The 12,242-nt window shown below is 36.6% G+C and overlaps 1 protein-coding gene across 1 annotated transcript in view; it reads right to left on the bottom strand.

The window, feature by feature from the left end:
• Positions 1-12,242, bottom strand: part of NKAIN2 (sodium/potassium transporting ATPase interacting 2) — a 946,372-nt gene that overhangs the window by 152,952 nt on the left and 781,178 nt on the right. The window contains exon 4 of the mRNA XM_090280635.1: positions 7,469-7,669. Coding sequence (XP_090136761.1) covers positions 7,469-7,669 — 201 coding nt within the window. The remainder of the gene's footprint in view (positions 1-7,468; positions 7,670-12,242) is intronic.

Genomic DNA, 12,242 nt, shown 5'->3' with positions numbered 1-12,242 from the left:
AATTTCTCTTAAAAATTGATTTTCATTGTAATATACATAGTATATTAGAACTAAGTCAACTTAAACATGGCATGTGACTAATAGGATGGCTAGGGTGAGATGAAACTACAGTAAATATTATTTGCAAAATTGAGAAATTAAAAAGAGTGAAAATCTACCCACAATTTTATGATGTACAATAGATATCAATAAAATATGGAGGAGGGAATAGGAAAAGGAAAGATGAAGGACTGGAAGACACTGGATATTGAGAGGTAAAATAAATCAGGTTGCTGATAAGAAGCAGATCAAACTTAAGGTGGAGAGACTGAGAATCAATAAAGAGAACAGTGCAATGCAAACATTTCAGAACATTCTTGGACCTATGACACTCTCTGTTTCAGTCCTTGACTTTGGAGCCATATTTGCAATTAGCATTAACCAAAATAATTATGTGACAAATAGCTGCCTGATTAAGTACAATAAAATTTAATATTCTGTTCAGAGAAGTTCAGAGAAGATTAGAAGTGATAAACATATGATGGTAAGATAATGGAGCCTTGACTCTGAGGTTACTGCTTGAGAGGAATTTAACTGTAGGAATCAGGACAAAAGTCAGAAAGTAAATGGCAGAGTCTGGAAAAATGTACCTATGATACCACAAGGACAGGAACATGAAAGAGAATAATGAAGATTAGGTATCATGTACCAAGCTGTGTAGAAGAGTGGGTGGGTTGAGAACAGTAGTTTAAAATCCTATTCATAAGATTGGTACAAGCAAAAGGTACAGAAGGAATATTACAGATGGCTCTTCTTCTACTGTGTAAACACTATTTAGCTTAAGTATGTTTGCCCATATTGTAATTCTTTTTCACTCAAGTATAACATGCTAAACGATAAATTATCCCTCATATTGTAGCTGTCATTATAAATCATCTTTACACCCTTCCTTTTAGAATGCCTTGCTATTATGTGAAAATGCAGGCATATTCTATCATTATCACAAGTATCACTGTGTTACATACTGACAGCAGCCAGAGTGGAGAGGGGCAGGGGATAATGGTGGAAAAAGGGGAAGGGACTAGTCTAAGAAGATGTATGAATGACCATAGACATGGACAATGGGGTGGGGATTGATGTGGGAGTGGAGAGGGGTGGGCTGGGCAGAGGAAGGCAAAGGGGGAAAAATTGGGACAAGTGTAATAGAATAAACAATGAATAAGAAATAAAATAAAAAAAAGAAATTGCTAACAAAGACTTATTTTCTAAAAATTTTTATCATAATAATTGATCATGACCGAAAAGATATCCCAAAATACAAGATCTTATATATGAGAAAGAAAGATGGTAACATTTTGTTTAAAGCCAAGAGCTTATGTTTTTCAAAAAATACTCTATTTCAATATATCTATATAATTATTTTTTTGAAATAACTTATGATTTAACATATTTACTGTTTTATTTTGAATCAGATTCATAGTTATAAAATTAAATATGATAAATAGAATTGTATATGGTCTATTGAGCAATACCCTATGCAGAAAATTTCAATTTAAATCTCATATTATTAAGAAAACCCTAATTATTGGTGATTTTTTGCAGCCTATAATCTTTGCTACCACTGTAAATGTATTGGTATTTTTATCCCATATTTCCAGGCATTCTTATATATCAAGCAATATTATGCTTTGGAGTAAGAAAGTACTTTGAACATTACATATACATAAGCAGATACTGTACACTGATGGGTAATGGTTGACATGGGATAAACTTGCCCCTGTGTAGGCTAGTGCATTGGTACACTAAATAGTAACACACTGACTCTAACAATCACAGTTCTATCTGGGGACTAAGTAAAGTCAGTAGGATTTAGTTCATTTTTGCACATCACAGTGAGTTAGCCTGAAAAAGTAATAGTATTCTCAATGAGCAGTGCAAGAGATTGAGTTAAGAAGAAGATAAATAATACCATCTTTATTGTTTTCAAGGCAATTTCTTAAACATTATCTCATTTAGCTCATAATTACAAAATAGTTTATTATACAGCTGAGTGTAAGATTTAAGGGTTGTGACTCCCTGACTGTGAATATTTTACAATATATATTTGAATTTGCATGCAGGGAATACAAGAGAACATTAAAGGCAAAAAAAAAAGAAAAAAGAAATCTTTAACTTAATTTGTCTTTACAGGTTATTCAAGTTCTTGCATTCTGCTTGCTTGTTCATGAACTCACAGAAATACTCAGCAATGTATAAGGGCACATTTCAGGAATGAATCAAAATAAAAAAAGAACATGATAACTGATTATTCAGGGCTTATTTTTTACCAAAACTTGGTTGACATCTATGGATAAGACATCAGGGTATTATTTTCTGAAATGACTGTGTCATTGTCTAGAGGAACTGAGAATGGTTATAAAGTTAAATACATGCCCATTTTAGAAGTATCAATGGGTCTTGATGATTTTTTACTATTGAGGGGTAAATCCAATGAGTTTGTGAAATTAGTTTGTGGAACTCTGTTTATATGTTTTGCAGTACTCAGTTGTGCCAAGAAATATACTTTCCAGTTTCTATTTGCCTCTTTCATTCTCCTGTTTCATTGGAAAAATCCCCTGTTCACAACTGTGGTTTGGTTCTTTTCCCATATTTTTGTGAATATTTACATAAACTATTCTGATGTTACAGACAAGTCACATTTATTTCATTTACTGGGTTATTGCCTTTTGACAACTATGTCTATGCATCTCAGTACCCAGGAAAACTAGAGTTGGTGCAGTGTGTATAATATTTGAAGCTAAACAGTAAAGCTATTGAACCATCACCAGAGCTAGGAAAGAATCAGAGTGTTTGTCACTTTGTCCATTTCCATCACGGGCAGCAAGTAGTTTTGTCTTAGGAAGAAAATTGTACAGTCTAGACACTGAACTAGGAGCCAAAAGACTCAATTTTCAGTTCCAGCTCTAAACCACCTCACTCTTTAGTGTGGAGATACAGTAGACACAGTACAGAAACACAGATGCAGTGTTTGACAGTCTAGTTATGTGACTGGCTAGAGCCTGCAGTGCCAGAAGACAAGGTTTTGAAAATTGCTTCACCAATGGTATTCTTAGGCAAGTCTTAGCAGGCCAAATGGCAAATATTTATCATTTACTGGGAATAATTGGAAAGATCTGTGACTCCATCCATCTAAAGACATATATTTTATCTTCAAAAAATTTTATCACTATCTTTTAAATAACGATTCCCATAATTTCTTAAACTCTAAAAGGTACACATTTTTCTGGGCAGGGGATATATATAACTGAAAGATGAACTCGGTAGTTAACCTATGGACAGCATCCTGTATTAGAATTTATTCTAACATCTTCTATGACTTCCTCGCTAATTCATTTCTGGTTTCTAAACCAATTTTAATATCTGTGGGAAATAGTGAGCTTATTTATATTTTTATCAATATCCTCTGCTGGTGTCCTATAAATATTAATACTCAATCTGATTAAAACAATAGGAACTTAGAAGTGTGTTAGAAGTAAAAGAAATCAAGGCAATAAAGGGAAACACTCCTAGCAATTTTGGTTGGAGAAGTAAAAACAAAACAAAAATACAAATTAGAGATATTGGTCCTGAGGAGGTAGCTAGAAAAAAAGAGGGATTAAATATTTCTTTTTGTTTTCTTCCAATTAATTATTTGAAATCTTCACATATATTTTAAAATATAAACTAATTTCAGGTATTGCAAGAAAAGTTTTCCTGAAAGCTTCATGTATTTACATTTATTTGTAAAACCAGCTCTCTTGTCATTGTGTTGGTTACAGGAAGTGAGTTACAGTGTGTGCATAACAAATATGAGGCATAAATACCTCCATTGCCCTTACCAGTTGCAGACATAGCCAACCAATCATGGCATTTTTTTTTGCCACTAAAGAACTAGGAATTTGGGGGGGGTCTCAGGAACCTATTATCCATTAGCTGGTGCTGGCATGCAGGTTGAAACCTTTTTCCTATCTTTGGAGAGAGAGAAAAACTTAAGTCAGCATGTCTATCCTCCCTATTTACTAGCTAAGAAATTTTTAAGAAAGGCTTTTAACCTGTTCTGTGGCCCTCACAGGACTGCTACACAAGTTAATGGACTTAATTCCCGGGAACACATTTTGTAAACCAGGCTGTTGTGATCACACATTTGAAGAAATTGGCTCAATTTTTTTGTAGGGTGAACCACACCATCTCTCTAGTTGATTTCCTCCCTGGCTCTCCCCATACATATTTATTTGATCTGTTTTATGACTGTGGGTTATTTTTTATTCCTGATTTTATTAAAACTGTGCACACCTGCATTCCTTTTGAATGCATTATCTGATCCTAACTAGAAGAAAATTCGGCTGCAGGAGAGCTCAAACTCTCCCACCTGGCTCATCATTATGGTGTTCTGGCAGTGCTTTCTGCTCGGCTGGAAGCTGTGTGATTAATAGCCCCTCTTCCCAATTATATGGATAACTCCTCTTCCTTTGGCTGTAGACAAGAAATATCCTATGCACGTGCAATGCAAATGAGGGCTTTGTGAATGCTAATTTCAAAATCGGCTAGGAGTTGATTGGCAGAAAACCGAACAATGGGGTGACAGGCGTGCCAGGGGTCAGGAATCTGTGAAAGAAAGGCTTAGTGAAAGTGCAGAAAAAGAACTAGAGAGATTTGGAGTTAATCAAGAGCGGTAGCTGGAACAGCAGCAATTTATGAAAGCAGATCTAAGCCAGATATCCTGGAAGAGAAGGCAGCTTCAAAGACTGGTGAAAACAAGGAGAGCGAGAGTTTAGCTGACTTTACAAAAAGCAGGATGGAATGAAGAAGCCAAGATCATGCCACAAACTGCACAAACTGTATTTTCTGTCTGTCACATCCCCGAGAAGTGCCTATTTGCACTTGTTTTGAATCCTTAGGGACCTCACTTCGTTTTTGACTATGAATCCTCAAGGTCAGGGATCTGTCATTTGTTTCTCTAGTTGTCAGCGGAGGCCAAGCACTCAGGTAGTGTTTATTGGACTGGACTGAACTGAATGTTAGATTGTCAGGGAGATGATTTGGGTAACACAAAAATGGGAGGAGCAGAGATTCAAGACACTATTGCAACTGTTAATCATGATAGCAAAGTGATCAGAATGAGCAGGAAAATGTAGTTGGAAGCCTTCCATCTAGGTGAAGCCAAATGTTCAAGACAAGCCCCCTTGTGATTTGCATTCTAAAACCAGTTAAGATTTGCTAAATTTTCTGCACAACAGATACTTTCAGCTTAGGCTGACGAGACAAAAGCAAACCCAACGACAGAAAGAAAGTTGAAACTTTTCCAAGCAACCAACTTGGGCCCGTCCGGTCTTACTAAATTATTTTAAGGGGGATCCACAGTCAGCACTGCAAAGGAAAAATGCCCCGTGGATAGAAAAACAGGTGGAACCAGGAGATGTAAAAATACTACCTCCTGCAATAGCTTGTTCAAACAATTTTTTCTACTCAGTTGGGGGCAACGTAGACAGAATTGAGAGCCAGAAGCTTAAAATATCAGTTATATCTGCTCTTATGGACACTCCAGCCATCTTCTTTGTACTGTAGCCACTTTGCCTGTACAGATGGTTTTTACTTATGCAAAAATACTTTTTCTTTGGGCAGTATGTCAGCCTCTGCATATGTTTCCCTGTTCAAATGTATTTTTTAGAAAATGACATGTGTGCCAAAATTTTACATGGGGTTTAATCAATCTGTTTATTATACATATACACAGTATTTTAACTAACACTCTAAAATAGTCATATATAACTATCCACGCATATAAATTCTATAGCATCCTTGACACATAAATGGAAGCTTTCTAAAATGTTTGGATACAGTACAAAAGGAAGTTTCAGTTGAAGGAATATTTTATGTACAACTGCTCTCCAACACATATATGAAGGTGTTTATCTGTCTCCTAAAACAAGAAATATTTTAATTATCCATGAGAGAATTAATACTTCATCTAAATGGATTTTAAGTAATGAAATGACTACTTCTATCCTATCAAATCTAACTTATCTTTATTTCAAAATAATCAAAATGAATAGTCATAGAGGTTAAACATATTATAGAGTGGTTTGTTTATTAAGAAGTGTCTCAGGTTGAACGTTTTGAGGGAAATCACTCAGCACTTTAGCTAAGAACACAATTCAGATATTCTGGAAATGATTTATGCTGGTTTGTAAACAGTTATAGCTCCCCCTTCTCTCTGGCCATTTTGGGCCAGACTAGCTCTGAATAAGGAAGTGTGAACAATGAGCTCCTCCTCCCATGAAGGAGTATTTTTTTTCCCCCCAGATTTATTTTTGCTCTCTGCCATGGCAACCCATGATGACTCAGATGGTGGCTGCTCCGCTGCCTTGTTTCCTTAGTAACAGTAATGGTAGAACTTCCTGCTGACTCAGAAAAATAAACTTTTGTGGTTTTTAGCCATAGAGATTTGGAAAGTGTTTCCAACCACAGCATACTTAGCCTATTGTAATTTATATGTACATATAATATCATTCTCCTAGTGATTAACTGAAGAAAAAGGTAAACAGCAATGTCATATTGGTATTATTTGTTGTTAATAATTTTAACTATGCACATGATTGCAGATCTATATGGAGTCAGAAAAATATATGTGGATTGGCACATTTAGATCTCTAACAAATAAATTGAGACATGTATAATAAAGTTGCCTTAATTTTATAAATACCATAAAATCATTTATTTAGCCTTAGTAAAAGTTTTCCTGAGAAAGAAGTATGTTATTTCTCTTATCTTTATCATAGTGATACAATATAAAATGATATATTTTATGTAACATAAACATGTGCTATACAAATGTGTTCTACAAATACACAAATAAAAAGCAGCTTGGAGGGTTCTTTATCAGTATAATACTGTGAAAAAGGAGGGCATGATTGTCCTAGACCTAAAATGTATAGAAAAGCTGAATTATTTTGAAAGAGAGAGAGAGCTAAAAGGTGATGGGTGAAACTTGGGAGAAACTTAAGAATAAGAAGCTAGGGCAAATGCAAAAGGCGTTTCGAAAGTAACAGTACACACAGAAAGAAGCACAGCATGGGTGGGGGGGAATATCCACTGAGACCTTATACTTTTGGGTATTACAGCATGTTAGATGTGAAAAGTCTCTGATCTTCTCTTCTGAATCTTTGGAAAAGTCTACTGAAAGCCAAATAATCACACCTTAACTAGTTGGATTTCTTATATAAAATGCTGAAGATGCCAATGTCTATTTTGTGATTATAGGAAATAATCAGCATGCTCAGTCCAGGGCAAGGCTTCACCTCAAAATCCCTATTAAAATAAAAGTTGCATTACTTAGGAAAAAGCAAATAACCACACATTCCCCGCATCTTCCATTTACGTGCACTGAGACTGCACAGGAATAAGACAATTCTGGAAGGACTAAAAAGAGCGGTTGGAGGTGAACACTTACTGCGAGGACAATCTGGAGGGAACTATGAGCCACTTCTATGTACTGGTACTCCAGAAGACACCCTGAGACCGTGATGTAGCGATGGTCTTCTGGGGCCCAGTCTGGGGCAGGCGTCACTGATGTCACCGTACATCCTGGCCCATTCTCCATCCACCAAGACCGGTGCATTGAAATATTAAAAGTCAGGATAAGGTCTGTTTCCTGCAAGAAGGCAATTTAGAAGGATGAGAATTACTTTATAAATGTTAGTTAGCTTATTTGGACTGACCTGTTCTGAGTTTTCTATCTGGAAGTATGATCCCTCCTTCCTCTTATAGTATTTTATAGATAGAAAAAAAGCATCTAAAAGTAAAACTATCAGTTCTACCTGAAAATTATGTATCCACAGGTTCTACTTATGAAAGTTTACCTGGCTACAATTATATAAATAAAAATATTTATTAGTAAAATTATCAATGGGTTACATCAATTGTAAAACTAAAAAGTCCTTACTTCTTAGGACTTACAAATATTACAAAAGGTATAATTTATTTGTCAAGTGAAGTTCATCTTATTTTAAATCTATTTTCCTTTCCCTTAGAATATTCACCTTTTGCCCATTTTAAATATTAAAGTGGTACTTCAATTCAGCAAAATTTAACGTAATGTTGTGGCTAATACTAAACTTTGGTAAGACCTTTACTTAAGAAAACAATGCTGCTTGTTTTCCTTCCTCTTCTTTTTTTCCAGAGTCTTTTCAATCTTGTCTACTTGCAGTACAAATTAATCATAACATTTCTTAAGAAACACTGTGTCATTAGCAAACTCTGGCAGGGTGAAGAAAATGAGTCAACTCTTTAGCTGAAGTTCAGCATGTTCACGTGCAGCTATAAGTGCAACAAAAGGCATAGGTTTTGTATTTAGCTTATAATCACATATACAAACATGGAACTATAGATAACACATGGATAAATGTTTTCCATGAAAAAAAAAATGATGAAAAGAAATGCATCAAATACATTCTATTACTCAGCAAGTCACAAGGGAAGATAAATTCTAACAGAGAGGGTCAGTGGTGAGAAAAAGGGATTATCTGAGTCTCAGTGGTAGAGCTAGATTGACTAGGTAGATCTTACATAGAAAATAAATGGTGATGAAAAGATGAAACAAGGTACAAAAATTCCCCACAGCCCAAGGTTTGTGGGATGGGGCAAGGAAATAATATAGCTTTTGAGGTACTTTGCATATCTATGGCAAGCTGATAGCTAGATAATAGCTGGGCTAACACCCCAGGGCAAAAGGTGTACAGTCGTCGCTCTCTATATCGTGGTTCATTTATCACAGCCTCACTGTATCACGATTCCTGGCTGGTTTGGCTCAGTGGATTGAGCGTCGGCCTGCGAGCTAAGTGTCGCTGGTTCGATCTTCCAGTCAGGGCACATCAGAGAAGGAAAACTCTGACTCCAAAAAACCTCCGCTGCCTTGCGGCATACCTCTTCAGGGGAAAGGCTAAGGGAGTAAACCCCGACAGAAAATCCGGAGCCGGAGTCCCTAAGGCAGTTTGACGTTGTAGTCAACACCGGCAACTCCTGCGGCGCACCTGAAGCCAAGCTGTATTGACTTCATCTTTCCCTTGGACCCTTCAGCTGTGAAGAGAGGGGGGGTCTGCTGCATGGGCAACAGCAGACCCTCCATATCACCCTGCCCAGGCTCTGTAGCTTCAGCTTCACTGGAGAGGACACTCCAGCGTCATCGCAAGATGTCGATTCAACACGGGAGGAGACAGATACCATGTCACTCCCGAGTTGGACTGCACAGCCATTCTCGGCGGTGCAGATAGACTTTTAAGAAGCTACACCATCGTCTCTCGAGACGGACGGCTGCTGACGACGACTGTATCACGGGATTTTTAAAAATATTATATTTAATTATTCATTGTGGATTTTTTGCAGTATCGTGGGAATTTGCGGTACTGTATACATACGTTGTTAAAGTTATGTGGGTTTAAGAGTGTAGAATATGTTTAAGAACATAAGTAGTGTTTATAAAAGTGTGGAAAAGGTTAATAAAGGAGTCGTAAAGGTTAATATGGGACTGGGAACGGTTTATAAGTGTGTGGGAAGGGTTCATAAAGCCTTAAAAGATATAAAAATACTGAAATAAATGTAAGGTTCCTACTTTGCAGGTTTTCACCTATTGCGGGCGGTCTAGAATGTAACACCCACGACAAGTGAGGGAACACTGTACTGACTTTCAGGATTTAAAAGGAAGGACAGGCAGCCTTGAGAGAAGGAGCACATGGTGGAAGTGGGCGCCATGATGTGCGAGGAGACTGTAGCAGCCGTGTGGGCAGCAGCAAGCAGCTGTGCAGTCTGTAGTCAGGATTTGGCCATGCGGCCTGGGCTAGTAAGAGAGCAGGCATGCTGCTGCTTTGATTGTGCCTGCTCCTGCTGACTCCAAAGCCACCAAGGACTCTGCCTTGCAGACCTGGACTAAATCTGGACTCTTAGAACTTGGGACACATGGAGAGGACACTCTCTGGACTTGTGCCTTTCCTGGGCTTCACCATGATCCAGTGTAACACTGCACATGCTTTCTTGGACTGTTATATGGAGGCTGAGGACAACAGACTCCAGATCCTGAAGGTGAAAGCTGACAGATACTGGGCTTGGCTTTGGTTTATAGCCTTTTGAGGAGCAAGGGAAGTGCTGGGTGTTGAGGGAAAACAGGGCTCCAAGCTGAAGCGCTCACAGTGCATCCCCCTGCCAAGGTTGGCATATTATAAATAAATTAATTGTTTTGTTGGGTCATACACCTTGGCACCATGTGAACAAGTTCTGGTTTGCTCGGTAACAAGGAAACTTGACTTGGGGTGGCAAACACTCAATACAGTGTACAGATGATGTCTTGCAGAACTGTGCACCTGAAACCTGTATAATTTTGTGAACCAATGTCACCCCAATAAATTCAATAAAAAAGGAAAAAGAAAAATATATCTTAAATTAGGTTTTGTGACCTTGAACCACTCATACTGAACTTGTGAAAGGGTTGAGCTAAAGTGAACAGTAATTTTGGAGGTTAGAAAAGGGATTCCTTTGGAGAGAGATGAATTATGAGTCTCATCACCTCCATAACGTGGTAGGGGGTGGAGAGTAACTTCTCTTTCTTTCAAGCCCAAGTGAGAGAGGCTTCAAGGTATCCTTGGAACTTGGGAGATACAGAAGGCTAGTTTCTGACTCAGGCATGATATATTTTAAAATAAAAATAAAGCCTGTGGCTAGAGCTACCTGCTAAGTGGTCAACCAAAAAAAAAAAAAAAAAAAAAGCTCCTACACTTTTTGATTACATTAATTGATTTTTGAATGTTGAACCAGTCTTTTATATCTGAGATAAATCCAACTTGGTGTGGTATGTAACTGTTTTTGTATATTGTTGGATTCATTTTGTTATTTTGTTGAGGATATTTTCATTCACATTCATAAGAGGTATTTATCTGTAGTTTTCTTGCAATGTCTTTCTTCAGTTTTGTTATTAGGTTAATGTTTGCCTCATAGAATGAGTTACAAAGTTTTCTATCTACTTCCATCTCCTGGAAGAGATTGTAGAAAACTAATGCCACTTATTTCTTAAATGTTTGGTAGAATTCACCAGTGAACACATCTGGGTCTGGTGCTTTTTGCTTGGGAAAGTTATTAATTAAATTTCTTTAATAGATATGGCCCTATTTAAATAGTTTCATCTTGTGTGTGTCTTGGCAGATTATATCTTTAAAGGAATTTGTCTATTTCATCTAGATTAGCAATTTGTGAGCATATAGTTGTTAGTGTTCCTTCATTATCCTTTTAATGCCCAAGGGGTCTATAGTAATGGTCCCTCTTTCATTTGGGATACCAGTAATTTGTGTCTTTTCTAATTTTTTCTTAGCTTGGTTAAAGGCTTCTTCATTTTATTAATATTGTCAAAGAACTAGTTTTGAGTTTATTAATAATTAATAATTGATTTTCTATTTTCAATTTTGTATTGCTGCTCTAATTTTTATTTATTTTCTTTTGCTTGCTTTAAATTTAAAATGCTATTTCTTCTTTTTTTTTTTTTTAGTATCTTTGGGTGTAAGCTTAGGTTATTGATTTTAGGTCTTTCTTCTTTTTAAGTACATGCACTCAATTCTATAAATGTCCTTCTAAGCACTGCTTTCACTGTATCCCACAAAGAATGATATTTTGTTTTCATTTTTCATTTAGTTCAGAATATTTATTAGTTTCTCTTGAGATTTTTTTTCGACCCATGTGCTGTTTGGAAATGTGTTGTTTAATCTCCAAGTGTCTTGGAATTTTTCATTTATCTGTCTGTTATTGATTTCTTGACATTTTTCGTGGTATGTTTTTCACTGTCTGTAGTATATCTATCACTAATTCTTTTTAAAGTGACTCATAGAACTGTGAGAATTCATTCAATATTAATTTCTACATGTTCTAACACTTCAGGGCCAATCAATTCTTCTTCTGTTTGTTTGTCTTTTTGCTGGGACCTCTGACTGTAATCCTACAGGTTTTTCCTTCCATTAGGTGCCATGCATAAAATTGTACATGGGACTTCAATTAACATCATTATTTCTCTCCTATGGTGGATCCTCAGTTTCCTGAATCTGACTAAGATGACTTAACAGCCCTCTCTGCTTGACTAAACATGATTTTTCCTGAGTGTAGGCCTTTGACTTCATTTTCTGTAGAACATGTACTTTAGAAAACTTGCAATTATAAATTCTTCCTTGTTCTTCGGACATATGAATTTTCAG

Source organism: Furipterus horrens, unplaced genomic scaffold (assembly GCF_987537825.1).
Source record: "Furipterus horrens unplaced genomic scaffold, mFurHor1.1.pri manual_scaffold_6, whole genome shotgun sequence".
In the NCBI taxonomy this organism is placed as follows: Eukaryota; Metazoa; Chordata; class Mammalia; order Chiroptera; family Furipteridae; genus Furipterus; species Furipterus horrens.
The sequence above is the reverse complement of the archived record's forward strand: the minus strand, read 5'-3'. Positions and strand labels throughout refer to the sequence as shown.